This window comes from Monodelphis domestica, chromosome 5 (genome assembly GCF_027887165.1).
Source record: "Monodelphis domestica isolate mMonDom1 chromosome 5, mMonDom1.pri, whole genome shotgun sequence".
NCBI lineage: Eukaryota > Metazoa > Chordata > Mammalia > Didelphimorphia > Didelphidae > Monodelphis > Monodelphis domestica.
In genome coordinates, this window is record NC_077231.1 from 292,723,239 (window position 1) to 292,750,714 (window position 27,476).

At 39.6% G+C, this 27,476-nt stretch overlaps 1 protein-coding gene across 7 annotated transcripts in view; it reads right to left on the minus strand.

Annotated features, from left to right (window-relative positions):
• The window catches only part of EFHB (EF-hand domain family member B), a 107,605-nt gene extending 82,364 nt beyond the window's left edge, over nt 1-25,241 (minus strand). For 5 of the 7 annotated variants that reach the window (XR_008912478.1, XR_473577.3, XR_473576.3 and 2 more), the window contains exons 1-6: nt 24,372-25,241; nt 22,812-22,874; nt 17,896-18,036; nt 15,577-15,757; nt 14,571-14,681; nt 10,290-10,419 (exon numbers count right to left, since the gene is read on the minus strand). Coding sequence is in view for 4 of the 7 variants with exons in the window: in XM_056800309.1 (XP_056656287.1) it covers nt 10,290-10,419; nt 14,571-14,681; nt 15,577-15,757; nt 17,896-18,036; nt 22,812-22,874; nt 24,372-25,169 (1,424 nt within the window). In the remaining 3 variants the exon portion in view is untranslated. The remainder of the gene's footprint in view (nt 1-10,289; nt 10,420-14,570; nt 14,682-15,576; nt 15,758-17,895; nt 18,037-22,811; nt 22,875-24,371) is intronic. The other 2 variants (XM_007505152.3, XM_007505149.3) reach the window with 1 other exon arrangement.
• Between the last annotated feature and the right edge of the window lie 2,235 nt (nt 25,242-27,476).

Consider the following 27,476-nt stretch of genomic DNA (forward strand, 5'->3'; position numbering starts at 1 on the left):
TAAGTCAATATTTAAAATCTTGAGATCTTGCATCTTCTGCTTAGGTACCCAATCAGAATTTTCTAGCATCATTATCATTTAACCAAGTAGATTTTTTTTCCCAACATCTCTTTTTTTTCCACTTAATTCATAGACTTCTACCAGAATTCATTTTAAAATATCTCTACATTGGAGGATGGGATGTGTGAGAAGAGGGGAGAAAAAGCAACTCTTTTAGTCAGTTTATCCAGTGGTTGGAAAAGAAAACGGAAAACATATTACATAACATGAGGAATTCTATCAAGATGCTCCAATTTATCCATTTTATCCACAATCTTAAATGAGAACCACAGGATTTCCCCCTGAAATATTTCTATATCACTGAATCAATGCTTATGAAAATTATGCTTTTAGAACTTTATGAAGGTAGCAAGATGGCTCAGAAGATTGAGGTGGTCCTGGGTTCAAATCTGACCTCAGACATTTCCTAGCTGTGTGATCCTTGGCAAGTTAATTAATCCCCATTGCCTACTGCTCTTCTGCCTTGGAATAAATATACAATATTCGTTCTATGACAGAAGATAAGGGTTTAAAAAAAAAAAGAACTTTATATCCTGCATGAACTTTGGCTTCTCACTGCAAGCAAGAATACCATTAAGTGATTTGACTGTTCTGTTACACTGAGACTGACATGAAATTTGCTGTCTCCTATAACCCTCCAATCTTGTTTAGAGGGGACTGTTTGTCTAGCCGCAGTTCCCTTACTGTGTACTTAGTAAAGCAGATGTTCTGAACTCAAGCATAGAACATAATATTTATCCTATTAAATCCTGTCTTATTCATTTCAGCTCATCATCCCAGTTTGTCAGCTCTTTTGGGACCCAGACTCTGTCATCCAAAGCACTATCTATCCCTCTCCACTCTGTTTCATCTGCAAATTTGACAAGCATGTCTTCTATGGCTTCATTCAAGTCATTGATAAAAGTGTTGGTGAATCCCTGGGACTCCACTTTTTGTTTCAAACCAGACCAAAAGGAGATCTTATAATTTATGTTTCAAAGGTTACCTTCTAGGAGAAGCAGAACCAAAATAACAGAGGACAGGCTGAAACCCCACTGAATTCTCCAAACAACTTTAAAATAATGCCTCAGACTTGGAATTATGCCCAAAGGCTATAAAAGAAGGTATGTCCTTTGATCCAAAATACCACTACTAAGTTTGTATCTCAAAAAGATTAAAAAAAAGGGGGGGGGGTCTCTTTGTGTAAAAAACATTTATTACTGCACCTTTTGTGGTGGCAAAAAAAATTGGAAAACAAAAGGATGTCCCTCAATTGGGGAATGGCTGAACAAATTGTAGTAGATGATGGTGATGGAATACTATTGTGCTATAAGAAATGATTAACTGCCTGATTTCTATAAGAATTGGAAAGACCTCCATGAACTGATGCAGAGTGAAACAAGCAGAACCAGGAGCACTGTACACTGAGACTGAAACATTTTAAGACAATCAAATGTAATTGACTTTGCTGCTAAAAGCAATCAAAAACAATTCTGAGGGACTGATAAGAAAAAATGCTATCCACACTAAGAAAAAGAACTGTGGGAGTAGAAATGCAGAAGAAAACATGTGATTTATCGCTTGTTTATATGGATATAGAACTTAGGGTTTGGGTTTTAAAAGATGACTATTACAAAAATCAATAATACGGAAATAGTGATAATATATGTATAACCCACTGAAATTGCTCGTCCGTTCTGGGAGGGAGGTGGGAAGAGGGAAGGGAAACAACAAGAATCATTTAACCATGGAAAATTTTTTAAAAATAAATAAATAATACTTTAGGATGTCCATAAAATGGGAAATGGCTGAACAAATTGTGGTATGTGTTGGTAATGGGATACTATTGTTCTATAAGAAATGATAAGCAAGATGATTTCAGGAAAAAAAAAACTAGAAAGATATACAGGAACTGATGCAAAGCAAAATAAGCAGAACTGGGAGAACATTGTGCACAATAACAGAAATATTGTTGAAATATGTAACCTGAAATAATATTTATAAATATAACTAAAATAATAATCTTCTGCCTTGCAGGATCTCCTGTTCCTGCTTTCCTTATAATAGTGTACAGTGATTATCTGTGACAACTTGGCTACTCTCAGCAATGCAATAAGCTGGAGAAATCCTGAAAGACTTATGACAGGGAAAGCTATCCACCTTCAGAGAAAGAACTATTGGCATCTTCTTTCACATCAGTGTAATTACATTTTTATTTTGGAGTTTGGGTTATGTATGAGTGTACCTTATAACAATGACCAATATGGAAGTATGTTTTGCATGACATCAAAAATAAAATTTTAATAATTATTATACCTCAAATTAAATTTTAAAGTGACAGAGCCAACAATAGTCAAAGTGAAATATTTTTCCTGCCTAAAACAACTTAGGAGGTTGGCAGGAAATATCTGTAACACTGGGGTGGAGGCCTGTCTGCTGCACACACAACAGCACCTTAAGGACCTCTCAGTCCAGAGATGATAAGGGGATTGGGCACTTGGTCAAGAAAAGATTATAGGAGGGGGCAGCTGAGTAACTCAATGGATTGAAAGCCAGGCCTGGAGATGGGACGTCCTGGATTCAAATTTAACCTCAGATATTTCCTAGCTGGGAGGGAGGAAGAAAAAGAATGAGGAAGAGGGGAAGGAAGGAAGGAAGGAAGGAAGGAAGGAAGGAAGGAAGGAAGGAAGGAAGGAAGGAAGGAAGGAAGGAAGGAAGGAAGGAAGGAAGGAAGGAAGGAAGGAAGGAAGGAAGGAAGGAAGGAAGGAAGGAAGGAAGGAAGGAAGGAAGGAAGGAAGGAAGGAAGGAAAAAAAAGAAAAGATTATAGGAGACTCTTTATTGGCACTGGGTGTAACTCTATTAACCATACTTAGTTATGGGTCACAGTTCCAGGGCAAAGAAGAATGCTAGTAGTGACACAAGGGAGCAAGGGACCTGGTCACAGTTCTGAGACAGAGAGGAGTACTAGTCCTTGTGGCTACAGGAGAGCCAGTGGCCTAGTTACAGATCCAGGGACAAGAAAAACACTAGAGCTTATAGCTACAATGGAGGAGGAGTTTCCTGGGTAAAGACCAGAACACAGATGAAGAAAGCACTGTTTATACCCATCTGTGCATCACATCACCTTGAAAGTATCAAAAACTTGCTGACCCCCAGAACTAACTTTGGAAAAAGTATCATGAAAAGGCCAGAAGTTTGGAATGGTGTCTCCCCACCCCCAGGGGAGCAGAATCTAATTTTAACAGAAAGGTCAAACCCAAAAAATAGACTAGAAAAATGAGCATATACCAAAAATAAATAAATAAATAAAATAATAGACCATAAAAATACACTGTGAAGACAACATGAAAACAGATACCAAAAAAGTCTCCTAATTACCTATACCCAACAAGTCTTTCTGGAAGTGTTAAAGAGAGATAAAAGTAGGAGAGGAAAAATTGAGAACAGAAATGAGAGTGATGCAAGAAAATTAAGAAAAAATAATTAACATTTAGGTAAAAAAAGGCAAAATACTGAAGAAAATAATATTTAAAAAAACAAAATTGGACTAATGTTTTAAAAGGCACAAAAATTACTGAAGTAAGGAACTTGTTAAAAAGAAGTCCAATGGAAAAGGAAGTACAAAAATTAATTGAAGAAAAGAATCACTTAAAAAGACAATAAGCCAAGTGAAAAAAGTATTAAAGCTCACTGAAGAAAATAATTTCCTGAAGCTTATGGATGGACAAATAAGAGTTAATGATTCCACAAAATATCAAGAATCACACACATACAAAAAAATCAAATAGTGAAGAAAAAGTAGAAAATGTGAAATATCTCAGAAAAACAACTAGGAAAAGAGATCAAGGTAAGATAATTTAAGAATTATTGAACTGCCTAAAAGTCATAATCAAAGAAAGATATCACACTTCAAGAAATTACCAAAGGAAACTATCCCAATATCTTGGATTCAGAGAGAAAAATAGAAATTGAAAGAATCCATAGATCACCTCTTGAAAGATATCCCAAGATGAAAACTCTCAGGAACATTATATCCAAATTCCAGAGCTCCCAGGTCAAGGAAAAAATATTATTAAATAAATTAATAAAATAAATTAATCCAATATCATAGAACCATATTCAGTATTGCACAAGGTTCAGTAGCTTCCATATTATAGGACCAGATAGCTTAGAATATGATATTCCTGAAGACAAAGGAACTAGGATTCTTTTTTATAAGTTTTTAATTAATCATTTTGGCTTTTTTACATTGCCACATTTTTTCTTAGTATTCTTCCCTCTTCCCTTCTCAGGGACCCTTCTCATAGAACAAACAGTAGAGAACCAAAAAAAAAAAATTTGTAAATCAATAAAGTGAAAAAAATACAAAAATTCATGCAGTGTACAACCTTTGTGGACTTTCCACCTTTGCAAAAGTATAGGGTGATAGTAGTGTCTCCTCATATTTTTTCTTCTGAGTTTAGTTATAATTTTTCACCATTTACTTTTTTTAACATGAACTTTCTACCTTAAAAAATTACTTCAATTTTCTACTCGCTAGAAATCACTGTGCAGTTTAACAGAAAAAATTGAGGAGCTAAGATTTCTAATCAAGAATAACCTACCCTAAAAAACTGAGTATTGATTCCTCTGAAGAAAGGATGGATATTTAATCCAATAGAGGGTTTTTTCAAGAATTCCTGGTGAAAAGACCAGAGCCAAAAAGAAAATTTGACATAACAAACACAAGACTCAAAAGAGGCATAAAAAGGTAAACATGAAAGAAAAATCATAAGAGACTTAAAATGTGTAAACTGTTTATGTTTCTACATGGGAAGGGGATACTTGTAATTCCTAAGAACTATGTCATTATTAAGTGAGAAGGAGTCTACATAAACAGAAAGATGCACTGGAATAAGGAAAATTTTTCTCACTTCAAAAAGGACTGCAAAGAAGAGCTTCTATAGTGAAGGGAGAAATGGGAGGATGGGGCAGTGCTTGAACTTTACTCTCATCAGAATTGGTTCAAAGAGGGAGGAATATATAGTCACACTCAATTGGGTATAGAAATGTATCTGAATCAGTAGGGAAATAGGAAGGAAAGGGGATGAGATATAGGATTGATGATGAAAGGGAAGGTGGATTAAGGTAGACAATAGTTAGAAGAATGGAATTTTGAATAGGGACAAGATAAAAAGAGAGAAGGATAAACATAAGAAAATGGGATGGAGGGAAGCACTCAGTAATGACAAATGTGAATATGAATAGGATTAACTCATGAATAAAACAGAAGAGGGTGGCAGAAGAGACTGGAAACCTAAAATCAACAATATGACGTTTATAAATAGAGACACACTTGAAATAGAAAGATAGACACAGTTAAAATAAAGGGCTAGAGAAGAATCTATTATGCTTCAACCAAAGTGGGGGAAAAAAGTATGCATAGCACTCATAATTGCAGACAAAAATAAAGCAAAAATAATTAAATTAATTTTAAAAATTAAATTAATTTTTAAAAAATAATTAATTAATTAATTAAAAAATAAAACTAATTTAAAAAGATAATCAGGGAGACTATTTTTTGCTAAAAGGTACCATAGAGAATAAAGTCTGATCAAAAAATGTATACCAAATTTATCTGATAACAGTCTCATTTCTCAAATATATAGGGGATTGGATCAAATATAAAATTAGGAGCTATTCCACTTTTGATAAATGTTTAAAGGATGTGAAGAAATAAAAGCTAGGTAAAGTCATATAAAAAACAGTCTACATCACTATTGATTTTTGTTGTTCATCCAGTCATGTCCGATTCTATGATATTATCCATGGGTTTTTCCTGTTCAAAGATACTGGAGTGGTTTGCCATTTCCTTCTCCACTGAATAGAGAAAAGAAAATCAAGATAGCTCTGGGGTACCAATTCACACCTATCATAATGAAAGATGCTGAAAAGGGCAAGGGGAAAAATAAGTACATTAATGTACTGTTACAGGAGCAGTGTACTGATCCAACCATTCTAGAGAACAATTTGGAACTAAACCCAAAGGACTATAAAACTGTGGGTACTATTTAACCTAGAAATACCATGACTAGGTCTATACCCTAAAGAAATCCAAGAAAAAACAAGAGGACTTATATGTACAAAAATATTTAGAGCAGCAGTTTCTGTGGTGGTAAAGAATTAGAAATTAAAAATGAAGCCTCTGGAGCCACGGGCAGCACTGACGTCCAGGTGCCTCCAGATGTGCAGGATTTTCTCCACAGCCATTCCATGCTGCATTTGTGCTCTGGTGGGGCCAAGGTAAGGTGCAGGCTGACAAGCCATGAACTACCCAGCCAACTGACAGCCCTCCAGGTCTACACCAGTGGTAAGAAATAGCAGCTGATACACACCACCCAAAACTTTGACTACGAAGAGTTTGAGCCACACATTGTACCCAGCACCAAGAATCCACACCAGCTCTTCTGCAAACTCACCCTTCGGCATATCAACAGGCTTCCAGAGCATGTCCTACATCATGTCCAGGGCTGGCACTACCAAAGGGCTCTGCACAAATATGAAGAATGTCAGAAGCAGGGTGTGGAGTATGTTCCAGCCTGCTTACTGCAAAGAGAAGGAAATGGGAAGACTTGATTGATGGTGACCAGCAGACGCCAAAAAAAGGATTTCTGGCAACCCAAATCCAGTGATGAAGAAGACCAGAGTGATGAAGCATGACTGATTTATACCCACCGGAGCTGTTCTCTGAAAAGAGCCCAGGTAAAAATGGAGATGTCGCAGACATTGACAGACATTGAAGACAACAGCCTTCCAGGGAGAATGGTATCATGGGCAGAGGAGAGAAGATGGAGATGGGCAGGCCAACGTGTAATAAGAGGACAAAGCAGCCTGCTTCAGTGGAGTTCAAGAAACAAAATAACTTTTTCTATAATTGAAATAATAAAGTTGATGAATTAAGTAGTACCATCTTGAAGGCCAATGGAAAGGGGAGGGGAGCTTTGGGTCCATATCCTCTTTCTGCCCATTTCCAACTGCTTGTAGAGTGGTGGTTATGATATTAGTGTTCTCACTGGTCTCATTACACCTCTACACTTAGGTCTCCAAGCAAGTGATAATGCCCAGGGTATAGCTAAGGCTGAGAAGCAGATGAATGGATTCACATGAAAATTAACTACAAGGTACCATGTCTTCAAGTACCCATGTGGAAATCATCACAGCTGTTGTCTCTTTGTCCTCATATTCATTTCTAATCTCAGTTTGGACATTCCATTGACTATGTGGTCACACTAGATACCACAAATGCCATTATTTTATTTTGATGTTTGTCTCCATAAATCAAAACATTTTCAAATACAAGATATAAAATACAAAAAAAAGAAAAAGAAAAAAGAAATTGAAAATGCTCATTTGGATAATGGCTGAGCAAGCTGTGGGCATCTAATTATGACAGAGCACTATAGTGCTGTAAGAAATGATAATGAGGTGATTTCCGAAAAGATGTAAAGTCATCAATGAACTGATAAAAAGTGAAGTGAGAACAAAATGATTACCATACAAAGTAGCAGCAATGTTATAATAGTGAGCAACTATGAAAGACTTGACCACTCTTATTAATACAGTGAGCTAATATGATTCCAAATGACTCCTAATGAAAAAAATGCTATCCATCTCCAGAGAGAGAATGGATGGACTCTGAGTAGAAATTGAAGTATAATGGAGCAGCTAAGTGGCTCATGCAGATTTATTTTTCCATTAATGGATAAGGATTTCTATCCTAGGAGTTTCCCACATGAATAAAATCATAGATCCAGATGCCCCCCCAAAAAATCATCCTCAAAAATTCACACCTCATCTAATTTCCCAAATAGATAAAGAACTAAGTCAAATTTACAAAGAAATCAAGCTATTCCCCAAAATTGAAAAATGGTCAAGAGATGTGAATAGGCAGTTTTTAGGTAAAGATATCAAAACTATCTATAATCATAAGAAAAAGTGTTCTAAATCTTTCCTTATTAGAGAAACACAAATCAAAATAACTCAGAGGTATCACCTCACACCTAGCAGACTGGCCAATATGGCATTATAGGAAAATAATAAATGTTGGAGGGAATATAGACAAATTGGGACACTAATACATTGCTGGTGGAGTTGTGAATTGATCCAGCCATTCTAGAAGACAATTTGGAATTATGCCCAAAGGGCTTTAAAAGAGTGCCTGCCCTTTGATCCAACTATACCACTGCTGGGTTTGAACCCCAAAGATATAATTTTTAAAAGATTGTACAAAAAATTCATAGCCTCGCTTTTCATGATGGCAAAAAATTGAAAAATGGGGGGGGGGTGTTCCTCAATTGCAAAATGGCTGAATAAATTGTGGTATATGGCGGTGATGGAATACTATTGTGCTATAAGGAATGGTGAATGGCTTGATTCCTATATGAACTGGAAAGACCTCCATGAAATGATGAGGAGTGAAATAAGCAGAGCCTGGAGAACACTATATACAAAAACTGAAGCATTTGTGGGATAATCTAATGTAATAGACATTGCTACCAATCACAATACAATGATCCAGGAAAATCCCAAAGGTCTTTTTTTCTTTAAATCCTTACCTTCCATCTTGGAATCAATACTGGGTATTGGTTCCAAGGCAGAAGAGTGGTAAGGCTAGGCAATGAGGGTAAAGTGACTTGCCCAGGGTCACACAGCTAGGAAGTGTCTTAGACCAGATTTGAACCCAGGACCTCCTGTCTCTGGACCTGTCTCTCCATCCACTGAGTCACCCAACTGCCCACCCCACAAGGACTTATGAGAAAGAATGCTATCTAATAGAAACACATAAGAAAAAGATATGCTTTATCACTTGTGTATATGGATATGTGATTTGGGGTTTTGGTTTTAAAAGATGACTCTATTACAAAAATGAATAATATGTAAATGGAATTTGAGTGATAATATGTATAACCTGGTGGAATTGCTTGTCAGCTCTGGGAGGGGGGAAAGAAGATGGGAGGGAGAGAACATGAATCATGTAACCATGGAAAAATATTTAAAATAAATAAATAAATGTTTGAAAAAAATTCACACCTCAAATTTCTGGTGAAATCCCCTGGCATGCATATTATTCCTCCCACAATATGCCTCACTACATGCCTCAGAGTGATGTGGAAATGAGCTTTCTCCATTACTTTCTTTCCCACATCACCCAGCCCAGAGCCCTCCCAGAAACTATCCTTCTTAGTCCCAGAAATCATCTGGCTAGGAGGCAGAAAGACTCCCCAAATAATGGCAGAGCTCTCCCCCTCTTCCTTCCCCATGGTTTGAGCTTACCTTATTACTCACGGGTCTTCGGTGAGATGGGAGTCAACAACTCCATTCCTTCCAGCGAGCTGCAGAACCACTAGATCTCATCCTCTGTACTGCCACTGAACCCTACGGTCCTCCCAGCCAAACCACTTAACCTGTCTCTCTGCACTCCACTTCCCACAGCACTCTCACATGACCTGCATGGGTAGCCTAAAAATCTCTGGACTTCACGTACGAACCAATGGGCAGACCATACGTCGGGCAGCCAAGGACCATCTTATATCAGTTGAGAGGGTCTCCCTTGGGACGATGAATTGTTCACCACATAAATTCACTCCTGTGGTGACAGGAGCAATATACCAGCCCTCCCCTCTAGGCTAGGTAAGTTAAATTTTTCCCTCAAAGGTAACAAGGATTGAATTGACCCAGAGAATGAAGAGCCAAGCTCTCTGTACTGACATGGTTCCTGGTCACCTAAAGTCCATCTAGAGGATGTCAAAGCCCTTTAAGACTTGGTGAACATCCCAGAATTGTACAAGGTGCCTCACCCTGCCTTGTTACCCAGAAAAATGTCCATATGGAGAATGCAAGGGGAGAGGAGAGGGCTGAAATTACCCAAGCTAAGTGCTAAGATATCCCTGTTATAACCTGCCCTGGTAAAGTGAGGACTCCCACCAATGAATCCTATCTGGAAACTTCAATGAGATCAACCCATGAAGCTTGCCACGGTGTCACACTAACCAAAACCAACTAAGCCTAAAACAAGGCTAAATGGGAAATGCCAAGCTATCAGTCATCTGTTCTGTTCTTTCCATGGTCTTCTTAGCAGAGTCACGGAAAGCATATTGCCTCTAAGCCATTCGAATCCTTTGGAAATCACCAATTCAAAAGGTTCACTCCTCAAAGACCGGATTACAAGTCTAATAATTACTCTGAGAAAAAAAAATGAAATTTCACTTACATTTGTAGTTCATGGAGCCAACACAGAGATTTTGCTAAACTTCGGCCGTTGTTCGTGTGTGGCGTTTCCACTCCAAACGTTTTCAATTTATGAAAACTTGCTGGGTTATAGTTCCTATTCTTCACTTCCCCTGTAAAAGAAAAGAGGCTTCTTGTTCAGATCATGGGGATGATTTTGTCAGGGTCAAGCTCCTGAGAGCCCTGGGCAGCCCAGGCAGCCATGGTAACCATGGGCAAGTCACAAAGCCCAAGAGATATGACACTTCGAAGTGAATTAGTAAAGGTTATTGAGTTATAGGTAGTGAAACATGTCCCTCTCAGAGTTGCTGTGAAGATTAAATGAGATAATATATGTAAAGCACTTCAGGAATTCCACAATGCCAGCTATCGTTATCTTCTATTATCGCCAGCATGGTGATAATTATTATTAGCTTCACCGAGCCTCAGTTTCCTCATCTGTAAAGTGAAGGAGTTTGAGTAGATGACTGTGTAACTCTAAAATGCTGACTCTATAGTATATGAGCTCTGCGTTGACATTCATGATTAACTTGAAAAAAATATTCCATGAAGTTGTAATAAGAAGGAGAACTACATAGATATAATTTCACTTTGATGCAAACACTGGCTCCAGGTACTGAAAAAGGAGGGAAACTGAGGCATCCACAAAAGAACTTTAATAAATCAATAATATTAATAATTATATATATATATATATATATGGAGAGAGAGAGAGAGAGAGAGAGAGAGAGAGAGAGAGAGAGAGAGAGAGAGAGATATTGGGGCAGCTAGGTGGCTCCAGAGCCAGTTTTAGAGATGGGAAATTCTGGTCCAAATCTGACCTCAAATTCTCCCTAGCTTTGTGACCCTGCTCAAGTCACTTCACCCCAACTGCCTATAGCCCTTACCACTCTTCTGCCTTGGAACTGATACACAGTACTGATTCTAAGATGGAAGGCAAGGGTTCAGAACAAAAATCTACATAGTACTCCCAGTTGTAAAGAGCTGTATATGGATTAATTCATTTGATTCTCACAACAATCCTAAAATAAGCTATTATTATGCAGATTTGCTGAAGAGGAAACTAGAAGCAAAGCAAAGATTCACTGTCTAAGTCAGGTTTCGAGCTCAGGTCTTCCTGTGTTTTCTCTTTTCAACTGCACCACCTAACTTCAGTCCTTTATGTACAGAGAGATATTTGTGTTTAATGGGTTTCGCAAGCTGACTCCTCTTCCTTGGGAGAAAGTCAGGCAGTGAAGATGTCAAAGCTAAAAGGCCTGTAATTATCAGAGAAATCCCTGGATTGTTGGGCAGTAATGGGCAAGGCGGTTAGTTTGCCTGATCCTGGGGTGAAAGATTTCAATTAAGCCACCCTCACTAAAGACTCCAGGCAATAGCATCATCAGAATCCTGCATCCTTTGGACAGCCTTGACCCTTAAACTTAAACTAGGTGGCTCAGTAGATAGAAAGCCAGGCCAAGAGATAGGAGGTTCTGGATTCTAATCTGACCTCAGATGCTTCCTAGCTACATGAACCTGGACAAGTCACCTAACCCCCATTGCCTAGCCTTGAAACTGATAAGACAGTAAGGTAAGGGTTTAGAAGAAAAAAGCTTAAGTATATGTCCTCAATCCCTACCAGGCAAATGATATTTTTCCTACAAAAACCCCAAAGGGAAACTTATAAAAATAAAAATTCCATGCTCCTCCACCTCAAATGTGTTCTGGCTTGGGTCTGTATAGTTAAAAATCTGTTACCCTAAAGGGGAACTACATTTCCCAAGATCCCACTGACTTCCTGTCATTATGTACTTCCTGTAGACAGGGAATAAATATCCAGGGGCCAGTCCTGCTCCTCCTCTCTCTTTGGCTTGCAGCCAGTGGTGATGGTGATAAGGTGGGGATTTTGAAAATGGCTAACCAGTCATGAACACATGGTTTTTATTACTCCTTGAGTCCTAATGACCATTTAATAAATTCCTTTTAAAAATATAATATTTTATTATTTGAGATTTAATTTTAAATTTTACAGTCTGACTCAGGTCAGTCTCCTGATGGTTTTATGGTTAGGATATTGCTTCTGCCATAAAGGAGAACAAAGCCAGAAAGCAGAGGATTCAGAAAGTAATGAGTGAGAAAAAAAAATCCCAAAGTGATATTTAAGGCATGGCCAGACGAGCACAGGTGAAGCTGAGGAAGCAGCTAAGGAAGACTAATTTCCATATGATGGAAACATTGGTTGGATGGAACACTAGATAGAGCACCCAGCCTAGAGTCAGGAAGAATCATCTTCTTGAGTTCAATTCTGGTCTCAGACACTTAACAGATGTGTGACCCTGACCAAGCCACTTAATCCTATTTGCCTCAGTTTCCTTAACTGTAAAATGAGCTGAAGAAAGAGATGGCAAACCACTCCAGTATCTCTGCCAAGAAAATACCAAATGGGGTCAAAAATAGTCAGATGGATGAAAATAATGGACCGACAACAAAAGGAAGCATAGGAGACATACGGCTTCTGTGCTAAAGAGATAAGCAGAGAAGGTCATGGCTAACGGAGAACAGACATTGGAGGCAGATGCAAGAAAGGGAGGAGAGATAAGAGTTGGAAGGGAAAGGAGGGCAGTAAATGGAGTTCTAATTATGAAGAACAGGTATGGAGTCAAGGGTAATGAGGGATAAACTGGGGAACACCATGAACCTCTCTAGGCATCGATTAAAACTAACTGCACTCCTCAACTCTTGAAAGTGATACCTCCAGAGGACTTGGCATGCATGCACTCATCAGCCTCCCTACACCACCCCACATAAGCTATCCATTTACAAGCTTTACAGGGCATGGTTTATAACCATGGACTTTCCAACGTCATTAGGCAGCTTGGCAACAGGTTAAAAAATAAAGCCACCGAAGTGAGCCTCCCAGGCTTCTACTGTTTCTAGATTATACTTAACAACAAAACGACAAGGAGAATTCTATCAGAAAGTTCCAGTCCTATCTCCTATTGCCCAGGTTGGCCACAGTAATGCCTCATTATTAAATAAGAGCATTTGAAAAAGAATAAAAGTTCTTCCTGGTACAGAGACAAGAGCCCTGGAGTGGGAGCCTCCAGAAATCCAGGAATCCAGAAACACTGGATTCAAATGCCAGCTTTGTAACTGAATGTCTCCATAGCCCTGAGTAGTCACTCCAATTCTCTGGACCTCAGTTTCCCTAATTGTCAAATGAGAGATTTGGAGATGATCTCTAAGGTCTCTTCTATCTCTAAATCCAAGGTTCTCAAGACTTAAATAAGCTAAAATTATGCTGCTTTTAAAATCCCTTTGATGTTTTCATATTTATATATACATATAGATAGATAGATGATAGATAGATAGATAAATAATATATATATATATTTCTACTCATATACATACATATATGGGACAATTAGGCGGTACAGTGGATAGAGTGCTAGACTCAAGGACAAGAAGATGCATCATTCTGAGTTCAAATCTGGCCCCAGACACTGACTAGCTGTGTGACCCTAGACAAGCTATTTAATCCTGCTTGCCTCAGTTTCCTTATTTGTAAAATGAACTGGAGAAGGAAATGGCCAACCACTCCAGAATCCTTGCCCCAAAAAGCCCAAATGGAGTTGCCTGACCTGACTGAAACAACCGAGCAACAACAATGCATGTATAAGAACTCTGATATGTGCATCCATATGCATGCATGGGTGCATGGACTCTTCTGAGCTTCTCTGCCTCTGAGAAGGGATGTTCTGGGGAGTGAGCAGTATCAGTATCCAAAGCCTGAGCCCCACACTGCATGGTCTCAAGTCCATTCACCATCCTGATTACCAACCTCTGGAAATCCATCTGTGAGCTTTTCAATGGTCTCCTAAATTGTGGGGTCCAGAACTGAACAAACACTTCAGATGGAATCAGAGCAAAACAGAGTCTAGATCGACTGCCTCTCTTTCTGTAAGCTATCCCTCTTCTAAGGCAGCCCAGGAGCTTATCAGCCTCTTTTGGGCTGCTCCATCACCCATCACAGTACTGTTCTACTGAATGGGAAATCCTCTCCAGTCCCTGGTGGAGGAAGGATTTGAACCCCAAACTGAGAAATCACAGGTTCTTCATACAAAGAGTCCTCATGCAAGATTGTAAGCTCCTTAAGGAGAGGACCTATGAGCTTGTTCATCTCTTCTGATGTGCTACACCTGTCAGGCATCTAATAAATGGTTGATGAATGAATGTGATTTATAAACAGTATCTATGTATATGTTCCTAATTATTATCATCTTACCTACTTGATAATCATTGTGTGATACAACGTACAGGTCATGTCCTCGCGCTGCTTCTTCTTGTACTTGTTCAAAGGATTTGGGGGGATTCACGATCTCTCTGGCAGTAATCTCTGAAAGAAGAAAAAATAAAATGAAAAAGTAAAGTCCATCTGTATTGTTAATGTATGAGAAGAGAGAAGGAAGAAAAAGAAAAGAAGAAAAAGAGACAGAGACAGAGAGAGAAACAGTGATAGAGAGAATGAGGGAGAGAGAGAGGAAGAGACAGAGAGAGACAGGATAAGAGAGAGATAGAGAAGGAGAAGAAGAGAGAGAGGGAAAGGAAGAAAGACAGAAAGACAGAGACAGGGGAACGGAGACAGAGGGAGATGAGATGGGGAGAGAGAGGGAAAGGGAGAGGAAGAGAGAGGGAGAAGGAAAAGGGAAGGAGGAGGGAAAGAGAGAAGAGGGAAAAAGAAAGGGAGAGGAAGAGAGAGGGAGGGATAGGGAAAGGAAGAGGGAGAGAAAGAGGAGAGGAAGAAAGAGAGAGACTCACAGAGAGAGAGAGGGAAGAAGGGAGGAAAACAGGGAGAAAGGAGAGGAGAAAAGAAAAATGGGACGTGGGCAGGGCAAAAGGAGACTAGAGAAAGAGGGAAATAATAGAAGGTACAGTTCAGAGGTTTTTCAGTTTGTACAACTAGCACGATAATTAACTGCCTGTGAAGGCCAGAAGGAATATCAATTGGTTCTTTTAAGTTAAAAACTGGGCCACAATCTGATCCACACCCCAGAATACTGAGGAATCTCCAGACTAAGGAAGGCTAGGGAGGGGTCTGCCACAACTCTTACCAAGCTATAGGGGCCAGACACAGAAGGCTGACCTCCTCCAATCTATCCCATGATATCAATCTTCTCCTTCTCTCCTTCTTAATAATCACATACATTGTTTCTATACTTCCCACACATCCCAAATACTTAACATTTCATCATACTTTTGAAGAGGATTTATATCACTATTGTTTTTGTTACCTCTGAAAATTGGGACTCCGAATGTTGTACCGTAGATATCAATGCATTCAGGTAAATTTTGCATTTGATCATGGGACTTCCCTAATGGTGCTCTCCGATTACTGAGATAGAGGGATTCTTTCTTGTCCTTAATCGTTTGTTGAAATATAGAAAGAGGAGGTGGATTGATCACTGGGCCCGCCTTAAAGAAACCATACACAAAGATTTTAAAATACATGCATACACACACAAAGCAAAGATGACATCTAAAATGTAATATTATTTTAATTAATTTTAATTAATAAGCACATTAATAAATTTTAATTAATAAGAACATAAAAATGTTCTAAATCTTTTATAATTAGAGAAATGCAAATCAAAATAACTGAGGTATCACCTCACACCTAGCAGATTGGCTAACATGACAGCTATGGAAAGTAATGAATGCTGGAGGGGATGTGGCAAAGTTGGGACACTGATGCATTGCTTGCTGATGGAGTTGTGAATTGATCCAACCATTCTGGAGGACAATTTGGAACTATGCCCAAAGGGCGATAAAAGACTGTCTGCCCTTTGATCCAACCAACCACTGCTGGATTTGTACCCCAAAGAGATAATAAGGAAAAAGACCTGTACAAAAATATTTATAGCCTCGCTCTTCGTGGTGACAAAAAAATTGGAAAATGAGGGGATGCCCTTTGATTGGGGAATGGCTGAACAAATTGTGGTATATGTTGGTGATGGAATACTATTGTGCTAAAAGGAATAATAAAGTGGAAGAATTCCATGGAGACTGGAACAACCTCCAGGAAGTGATGCAGAGCGAAAGGAGCAGAACCAGGAAAACATTGTACACAGAGATGGATACACTGTGGTACAATCGAAGGTAATGGGCTTCTCTACTAGCAGCAATGCAGTGAGGCAGGACAATTCTGAGGGACTTATGAGAAAGATGCTATCCACATCCAGAGAAAGAACTGTGGGAGTAGAAAGGCAGAAGAAAAACAAGTGCTTGATCACATGAGTCGAGGGGGATATGATTGGGGATGTAGACTCTAATCAATCACCCTAGTGCAAATATCAACAACATGGAAATAGGTCTTGATCAATGACACATGTAAAACCCCGTGGAATTGTGCATCAGATACGGAAAGGGTGTGGGGGAGGGGAGGGAAAGAACATGAGTCTTGTTAACGGTGGAAAAGTATTCCAAATCATCTAATTAAATAAAAATTTTAAATAATTTTAAATAAAATGTAAAATTATTTTAAAATCTCAGTCTGTGAGGAAAAGATATTTGGTAGTAGAGGTTATTAAAAAGCAACAGGGGCAAATCTGGCCTCAGACACTTCCTAGCTGGGTGACTTTGGGCAAGTCACTTAACCCCCAATGCTTAACCCTTACTGCTCTTCTGCCTTGGAACCAATACATAGTATCAATTCTAAGACAGAAAGTAAAGGCTTATTAGGAAAAAAATGGAAAAAGAAAAAGAAAAAATAGAGAGGAGTAGATCTAGGAGCCCTTTTCCCTGTTGATTTTATTTTTATAACCCTCACCTTCTGTCTTAGAATTGATACTAGGTATTGTTTCCAAAGCAGAAGAGTGGTAAGGGCTAGGCAATAGGAATTAAGTGACTTGCCCAAGGTCACCCAGCTAGGAAGTGTCTGAGGTCAATTTTGAACCCAGGACTTCCCATCTCCAGACCTGGTTCTCTATCCATTGAGTCATATAGCTGCCCCTTCTCTTATCTTTAGTGACACATACCAGTGTTGAGACACAACAAGCAGAACTATCTTCCTGAATCTGGGCTATCAGTGAGCCCAATATCCCCAGGAGAGATTATCTAGGACAGCTCTCCAAATCACTATCTCAGACATGCCAGGACACCAGGTCCTATGGCAGTGGTGGCAAAAACAGCCTGAGACATTCCCAGAGCTTCTCAGACTCTTTCCAAAGACACTGTCATGACCTCTAATGCTTCATGGTAATTACATAACAAATAGTAAGCCTGCTTTCATCAACACATTTATGTCCTGAGAAGGTTGATAGTTCCTTTCCTGCCCCAAAAAATTTTTGAGAAAATCTTTTGTATTTCCTAGAAGGAAACACAATGGATGCAGCCTCCTAGTCTGGGAACAAGGTATCGAATCTATGAATAAGTTCTAAACACATTTCTCCGTAATCCTTTGTGTGCTTGCTTTGGGCATTTTTACTGTTCAAAACTAACATCCTCTTCAGAGGATGAATGGAAAATACTAACAGAGAAGTCAAATCATTACCTTTGATATTATCTATATTTTCTACATTCTAAATAAAATTTAAAAGTTTTCTACAAATTACCCGGATCGACTTCTCACTTTGTTTACCATGTTTCAAGTGAGAAACATCTGGATCATTGGCTCTGCCATAAAATACTCGTCTGGTACCAGGCTCTGGATATCTGGCTTTGTAAAACTTCCTCTCATTGGGTGGAGTCACTGGCTTTGAAAAAGAAAGACAGAAACAGAGACAGAGAGGATTATGTACTATACAATGCCCCATAACAAATAAGTACAAGTGAAATTAATCTATGATGAAAAAAGTCATCTTTAAAATGGAAAAAAACTTATCATTCATCGTCATCGAATTCTATGACTACAGTATCTGCGTAGAAAACCTAAATGAAAGTAAGAGTTGCCTCTTCTATCTCTTTTCCTTCACTGATTTCTTCTCTCTATCAATAACATGTTCAGGTCTCCCTTAGCCTAAAAAGAAAACTAACTGGATCTTTGACCTTCTATGCTCTCTCCCATTATTGTTTTGCCACAAAATTCCTTGAAAGAATTGTAGATTATATGAGCTCTCTCATCTTTTCACCAATCAACTTACTTCTTAGTCTTTTAGATTTACTCTTCAACGTCACTGTTCTGTTGAAACTTTCTCAAGTCTGTAAAATTGTTAGGGGCATAACAATGGCCAAATCCAACAGCTTTCCCCTCATCTTCATCATCCTTGACTTCCTGTAGTGTGAAACTTCTGACTATACTCTTCTCCTTGAAACAATAAGCTCTAGGAAAGCAAGGTAGTCCTTTGTCTACTGAATCATTCCTACTGATCACTTTAAAGGTTTACAAAATGCCATTGTGAAGGTAATGGCAGTGAAGGAGTTTATCTATGTATTTTTTTAATTAGTCCAGTGGATTTTGTGGATAAAGGGAATTCCCTGTTGAAGAAATTCCCTTAAATAAATGCTACTCAAACATGCTCCACAACTTATAGTCTAAGTCCAATACAAGTATTGTTAGATCCATTTTACAGATGATGAAATTGAAACTTGACAAGGTTCAATGGCCTTGCCACCAAACAAATAAATCCCAGAGTCAAGGCATGACCATGAATCCTTCTGATGCTAGGTCAGGCACTTCTTTTCCTTTTACCATGCTTCCTCTTTTCCAGTATCATGTTTGGCATCCTCAAATATCATTAGTTTGTTTGAACTGTGACATCTGCTGTCTCCCCTGAACCCCACTTTGTAGAATGGGGGTCTCCTCTCTTTCCCTGTCTCCATACTGAAAGTCTTAATTCTTTAATGCAGAACTAAACAGAAAATTCTTTGCTTGGCTACTCAACCCTACATTAGCTGAGTTCTTCCTCTACTTCTCTGGTTTGATCTGCTCTTTAATTCCTCTCTGTTGGCCCTTCTTTCTCTCCCACTTCTTAGAGATGAGCATTTCCCCCATCTCTGATGGCTCTCATCTTCATCTTTACCTGAATGTCAAACTCAGTTGAAAGAAAACTTCTTGTCGTCTTTCCCCAAATAAATTCCTCTCTTGTCAGGTGGTTTTCCTTAGGTGTTTTAATTTGTCACAAAGGGGACAGGGGGATGGAGGAAAAGTATTTGAAAACCAACAGCATTCACACAACTTTTTATAACATTAATATACCTTTTCATCCCCTTTTAATCTACTTAAATAAACATGATATAGGCATAAAACATTAACTATTCTATAGGTATGTATATGTATCTATGTTTATGAGAAAAATGTATAGAATTAATCATTTTTTGTGTTCCCTCTTTCTGTTAAATATCAATCCATAGGAGGGACTTCCGGTTAAGATGGCGGCTTAGAGAAAGCTAAAGCTCAGATCTCCGGAAAACCCTTCCCGACCGATCTCAAACCAAAAGCTCCTAAGGCGCCGAAATTCAAAACAATCAACAGCACAGACCCTGGGAACCCTCCTCCTGGACCTGGACCCGGTTCAAAAGGTACGGCTCCCCTCAAAAGCCAGAACCCGAGATCACTCGGACCTCAGGGGTAGGAGCGCAGAGTCCAAGGCTCCCGGAAGCCGCAGCCCGGCCGGGCTCAGAGAGCAGAGTCCTCCGAACCACAACCCTCAGGGCCTTCTACCCGAGTCCGGGTGAAAGTTACTGCCTGGGGCTTCCGCTGCAGAGAGCTGGTCGAAACAACAGCAACCCTCAGGGCGGGCAAGACAGCCTCAAGGGCTGGATCCTGCTATCCAAGTCTCAGTGAAAGTCCTTGCCCAGAGCTTGGGGAAGCTGCAGCCCATCCCCCCCGCAGGCCGAGGAAACAGCCTCACGGCCAGCGATTCTGAAGGCAACTTCCGGAAAGCGAGCCGGGGGGAGAGTGTGGCCTCGTGGTCCGACCCTTCCATTCCAGTTCCAGTGAGGCATATTCAGTTTAACCCAGGGAACGCTCATAGAAGGGACAATCTGCCCCGGACTAAAGCCTCTGATCACCAGACAGAGATAAGAAAAGCTAATCCTCCACATTCAGAGATGGCAGCAAACTCCACAGAAGCACAGAAGCCCCAAAATACCAAGAAAAATAAGAAGAAAGGGGCGACTTTGGACACATTCTATGGAGCCAAAATACAAAATACAGAGCAGATAGAAGAAGATATACAAGAAAATTCTCCAAAATCTTCCAAAGGAAATAGAAACTCTCCACAAACCCATGAAGAATTTGAATCAGAAATGACCAAAAAGATGGAAGCCCTCTGGGAGGAAAAGTGGGAAATAATGCAAAAGAAATTCACGCATCTACAAAACCAGTTTGACCAAACTGTAAAAGAAAACCAGGCTTTAAAGCAAGAACTAATAAAGCAAAGCCAAAACACCAAGAAATTAGAAGAGAACATAAAATATCTCACCGACAAGGTGATAGATCTGGAAAATAGAGGGAGAAGAGAAAATTTAAGAATAATTGGACTCCCAGAAAAGCCAGAAATAAACACCAAACTGGACATGGTGATACAAGATATAATCAAAGAAAATTGCCCAGAGATTCTAGAACAAGGGGGCAATACAGCCACTGACAGAGCTCACAGAACACCTTCTACACTAAACCCCCAAAAGACAACTCCCAGGAATGTAATTGCCAAATTCCAAAGCTATCAAACAAAAGAAAAAATCCTACAGGAAGCCAGAAAAAGACAATTTAGATATAAAGGAATGCCAATCAGGGTCACACAAGACCTTGCAAGTTCTACTCTGAATGATCGTAATGCATGGAACATGATCTTCAGAAAGGCAAGAGAGCTGGGTCTCCAACCAAGAATCAGCTACCCAGCAAAACTGACTATATACTTCCAAGGGAAAGTATGGGCATTCAACAAAATAGAAGACTTCCAGCTTTTTGCAAAGAAAAGACCAGAGCTCTATGGAAAGTTTGATACCGAAAATCAAAGAGCAAGGAATACCTGAAAAGGTAAATATTAAGGAAAGGGGAAAAATGTTATCTTCTTTTACTCAAACTCTCTTCTATAAGGACTACATTTATATCAATCTATGTATACTAATATGTGGGGAAAATGTAATGTATAAATAGGGGGTAAAGAAAGACCAAATAGAATAATCGTTCTCACACAAAGATTCACATGGGAAGGGGAGGGGAAGAAAACTCCTATAAGAAGGAGAGGAAGAGAGGGTTTTTTTTTTTTTACTTAAACCTCAATCTCAGGGAAATCAACTCTGAGAGGGAAAAACATCCAGATCCATTGGGATCTTGAATTCTATCTTACCCAACAAGGGTAAGGAGAAGGGAAAACCGAGGGGGGGAGGGGGAGAGGGAGAACAAAAAGGGAGGGAAAGAGAGGGGGGAGGGGGAGAGGGAGAACAAAAAGGGAGGGAAAGAGAGGGGGGAGGGGGAGGGAAGAAAAAGGGAGGGACTAAAAAGGGAAACATCAAGGGAGGGGACAAGGGGACTGATTCAAAGTAAATCACTGGACTAAAAGGTAGAGCCGAAGAAGAAAAGGTTAGAATTAGGGAAGGCAATCAAAATGCCAGGGAGTCCACAAATGACAATCATAACTTTGAACGTGAATGGGATGAACTCACCCATAAAACGTAGACGAATAGCAGAATGGATTAGAATCCAAAACCCTACCATATGTTGTCTTCAAGAAACACACATGAGGCGGGTTGACACCCACAAGGTCAGAATTAAAGGATGGAGTAAATATCAATCCATAGGAGCTGAGAGGTCATATAATACAACCCCAGGAGTATTTCTAAGGTCAAGAGAGTGAAGTACAAGGATATACAGCTATGTGAGTCAAGGATTCAAGCAGTAAAGCTTACCATCAGGGTCAGAGGCAATATCTGAATTCAGATCTTCCTGAGACCAAGGCTAGCTCTTTTTCTAAGTCACATTACCAAAGAAATCCTGGGATCATACAATCACAGATCCCGCTGAGAAAGGAACCTCAGAGCACATCTAGCTCCATCCCTTTATTTTTTTAGAGGATTACACTGAGACCACCGAGTAATGATTTTTCTAGTCAATTGTGTAGCTACCATTACTGATTCCAGAGCCAAAGTTGTTTCTGATAGACCCTCCTAACCTCTAAAAACAGAACAAATCAATCATAGTTAATCTTAAAAAAACTCTACTGAAAATCAGTAACAATTTGTCTTCTCTTTACCTTTTATGTAAATAAATTATCATAGTAACATTTAGAAAATCAATATTCAGGGGGCAGCTGGGTGAATCAGTGTATTGGGAACCAGGCCCAGAGATGGGAGGCCCTGGGTTCAAATATGAACTCAGACACTTCCTAGCTGGGTGACCTTGGGCAAGTCACTTAACCCCCATTGCCTAGCCCTTACCACTCTTCTGCCTTGGAACTGATTCATAGTATCAATTCTAAGGCAGAAAGTAAGGGTTAAAAAAAAGGGGGGGGGGTAACTAAGTTTTCTTGGAGATCATATCTATGGCAAAAAAAAATAAACATATGGATTTATTGACAACACTCACCGGAGGCCATTTTTCAGTCAAACAGGTTCCAACTCTGTATCCAATTGGAATAATCTTCCCTGCCTGAAAAAGGAAGAGAAAGAGAGAGAGAATGAAAGAAAGAATAAGAGAGAAGAAAAAATGAGAGAGAAAAAGAAGAAAGAAAGAAAGAAAGAAAGAAAGAAAGAAAGAAAGAAAGAAAGAAAGAAAGAAAGAAAGAAAGAAAGAAAGAAAGAAAGAAAGAAAGAAAGAAAGAAAGAAAGAAAGAAAGAAAGAAAGAAAGAAAGAAAGAAAGAAAGAAAGAAAGAAAGGAAGCAAGGAAGCAAGGAAGCAAGGAAGCAAGGAAGCAAGGAAGCAAGGAAGCAAGGAAGCAAGGAAAAGAAAAATAGAAGGATTCGCACTGCTGGGTAGGAAAGTGGCTTTGGAACCTGTCTGGTCTTGTGTTTTCAACTGAGTTACAATCCCAAGTGAAATAAAAATATAAAATGAAACATACTAGGTTCATAAAGTATCCAATGATACCACACCCTTCCCTTAAGGAGAATATGGTGTTACTAATAATCATCTCAAAGTAAAAAAAAAATGGAAAAGTAGTTTCTTCAATTATTTTCTGGGATCTGGAAGAATTTTTTCCCTACAATCATAATCTAGAGCTGGAAGGGACCTCAGAGACCATTTAGTCTAACTTCCTCAATTTTACAGAGGAAGAGACTGAGGCCAGGGAAATTTCTTAATTCCACCGAGGTCACACTGAAGGTGGGCATTACGGATGGTATTTGAACCCAGTGCTTATCTTCCTCTATTGCCATTGCCTTAACAGGAAGAAGAAGAAGAGTAAAAAAAGTAGCATGTGAACACCATTTTTCCATTGGTTAGCCATAATTGTGACCTGTTACATACCGGTGGATCTGAAAGAAAGGGAAAACATTAGCAAGGTAAATTGAAAGGGCAAATGAGAAATATGAGCAAATCCTAGGGAAATGAGGAATGGGAAAGGAAATAACCAATATAGTGATATTGGAGAGAAAAGAACCCCTGGTGGGCATTAAAAGGAAAATAAGACATTCAAGGCAGGAGTGGAAGGGTGATCTTCAGAAGAAAGTACTCAGAATAACATCCAGAAGGTGCAACAAGGAACATAAAGTATATCATCAAAAAGTATATGATTGGAAGAAGAGACAGATCCTTATTGTTGCCAGAGTGAGGAGTTGTACTAACTCATTCAAAAGGCTAAAAGACATAGAGAAAGAACTCTAACATACCCAGTAAGTCCTCCATGGAAGCGTTATGAGAGGACATAGACAAAAATACTGAATAGGACAAGAAGACCTGGAGGAAATCATGGATCATTTTAGTATCCAAGGAAACAGAGGTTCAATATGGGGGAGGATATTGGGAGGCCAAAGAATAACATATAAAATTACTACAAATTAATAACTGGTGTCCTAACCCACAATGGAGAACCAGTGTTCTGATTTAATAGTAACACAAAGTACAGTGGTGGTCCCAAAGGAAGTTCGAGAAAAGGAGAGAAGAAGAAATAGAGAAAGGAGTGGGTGTGAAAGAGAACTCAGAACTTACACTTCGCCAGCAAGGGGTGCGGTCAAAATATTTCCCGAGATAAATGGGTCGGACATTATCTGGATGCTCCACTCCAGGTTCCAAACATTTCTCAGGCTTTGGAAGTTCTTCTGGCTTCAAGTTATAGTCATATCCTGGTGGCTCTATCACCAGCCCTACAGGACCCTCAATAGCGGGTTCCAACTTGGGCATCACCCTACTGGGCAGTCCAACCTCTAACTGGCATGAAGGCTCCGTCTCCACCTCCAAGGTAGGTCCAGGGGAAAAGATCTCTTCTGAGAGCTCTCTTATTGACCTCTCGTTGGTCTTCGGACTATAGGAGATGTGCATGGCCAGCTTCTCCTGCATTTTCTGCCGATTCTCCGGGTCCTTGTCCCTGATGTCCATGGCCGAAGGGGGATGGGTTTCTAATCCCAAACCAGGCTTCATGCCCAAGTCAGGGTTTGTCTCAGTGGGTGACATGTCCTTAAGAAGGCTCGTGGCCTCCGGGCAGGGCATCTCGGCAGGGCGCACCATCATGCCCGGTGTCCCTTCATTCTCTATGCACACCAAGCGACCTTCGCTCCCAGAGCTGCTCCTCAAAGATGGCTCAAACCTGGGCTCGGAGCCTGGGGGAGGTACGAGGTTCACTGGCCTCCGCCGCGGGGAACTTCTCAAGCCCAAGACCGAGTATTTCTCTAAGCAAGGACGTGCCCTGAGCCCTGGGATGGTTTTCAGGAGCTCCGAGACCTCCGAGAACTCCGCGGTCCTGGAAGTCCCCATCCCCGGCGAGGGCCCCGAGGCCACTTCGGAGTCCATGACCACCGCCGCCCGCCTGAGGAGTTAGACTCGCTCCACTCCAATCCTGGGGCACACCGAACTGCCCAGGGAATAAGGGAGTGTCACTGTTTAAACTGGTTGCCGAGGGAACGGGGGAGGAGCTTGGTGTGCACCCACGAGCCGGCTCCACTTTCTCTGCTTGCTCCTGGCCTTTCATGGTGGAAAAAGGCTACTGGGAACAGGATGTCCCAGAACTGCTCTTTCTCTCCTCTGAAAGCGTCAGCTTCTGGGAAGTATGGGCTCATTAGGAAGTTCATAAAATCGTGGTTTTAGAACTGGGCTTTGAAGGAGATCAGGCTCAACCCCTTTATTTTACAGATGAGACAACTGAGGCACGAAGTGACTAAGAGACTTGGGCTAATAAGCATCTTAAGCTAAATTTAAAACCAGGTCTTTCTGACTTGGAGGGCAGTGCTTTATCCCATAGTAGTTATGGGATAAATATCTCAATTCTCCTGGTGAGAGGGGTAAGGGCTGCACTCAGGATCCTAGGTTTAGAGTTGGAAGGGACTGTAAAGCGAATGCATTCCAACAACCTTATTTTACAAATGAGGAAACTGAGATCCAGAGAATTTAACTGACTTGCCCAAGACCACCCAGGCAGTGAGGTGACAGTTGGAATTTTTAACCAGCTCTTCTAACTCCAAATGTAGCACTCTTTCCAGGGAAAGTAGACCTTTAAGGTCTAGAATCCTTGAGGTAAAAGGTATAATTCCTTTATGTGTCACTGATAAGAATGTTAAACAATATGGAACTAAGAGCAGACCCCTGAGGCACTCCACTGTAGACTCCCTTACAAATAGACATCAAACCATTGAAACCTCCCTCCTCTTTCCCAGGTGCAGTTCAACCAGTTTCAAATCCATCTAAACATGCAATGATCTAGCCCACATTTCTCATTATCTCATCCATAAGAATAGTATAAGAATACTGTCAGATATTTTCTCAAAATCAAAGTAAATTATCCTCAGAACTAACAACTGAGTAATTCTGCTTTAAAAAAAAAAGGTAAGGATGTTCTTGATGAAATGTTCACTGTTTCCTTTTCTAAAAATCCCCTGATCATGAGAGCTCATAGAATTCTAGACTTAGAACTAGGAGAGATTTTTAACAACTATTGGCTAAATGACTGTGGTCTCATGTAATTAGTCAGTACTCTAGGAAACTCTCTAAGACTATAAATTGCATGAATATTGACCTGCATTAATGTAAGGAATTTCCTAACCTACAACTTGCCAAAGAAAACATAGGTTCAGTCCCCATTCATATAGATTTAAAAACTAAAGGCATAGAACAAATGGGTGGCCCTCTGGATAGAGATTTAGGCCTGGAGTTGGAAGGGACTGCATTCAAATGTGGCCTCAGATACTTCCTAGCTTTGTGACTTTGGACAAGTCACTTAACTCTGATTGCCTAGCCTTTGTCCTTGGGCCTTGGGATCAATGCTTTTAGTATTGATTCTAAGACAAAAAAGTAAGGTTTTTAGAAGAAAACAAAAGCACAACTTTTTTGTTGTCTTCTCTTTTTTGACAGCCTCAACCTACTCTGGGTTCTAGCATACCTAATACTATTTTTACAAGATGGACAGATACCACAATTCTTTGGTATTCATTCTGTTACCTTCTCTTGCTTCCATCTTCTATAAATGTCTTTAAATTTAAATCTTCATCTTTTTTAAAAATAAAAGTTCTCTTTCCTCTTAATTGAAATTCTTTGCATCTCATTCTTGAGATCTTCCCATCTCTTCTGGGCTAAATTCACCTGTAGAATTTTAATTCATAGGATCCTACCTATTATTCTTTGTCTGAACTCACTGAAATTTGCATTCCCAAAATCTGAGGCACATGTCAGACTATACCCAAATCACTTCTCCTGATATTACATATTCATAGATGCCTCCATCATCATTACCCCAATCATCAGATTTCCTTATTGATGAAGGTTAATTCTTTATTTTTTCAGATATAGAAGGGGAGAAATCATGGGATAGAATGCTAAATTCGCATCAACATTTTTATACAGCAAGTTTAAATTTCCTTTACATTAAGGATTTCAGACTTGAAAGAATAGTATACCCAGCACCCCAATCCCATGAAAAAGTATGAGATATGTGAGATTTAAAATGGTTGAGGTCTTAAACTGTAGTGAGTTAAAATGGTGGAAGATATAAATTGTGATAGATATAAGAGAGGGTGAGTAAATTTGACCGCAGAAATATGTTTCACTACAGTGTCTTGGTTTTTAAATCAAATATAAGGTGGTCGCCAGGGAAATATTCCCAATTAT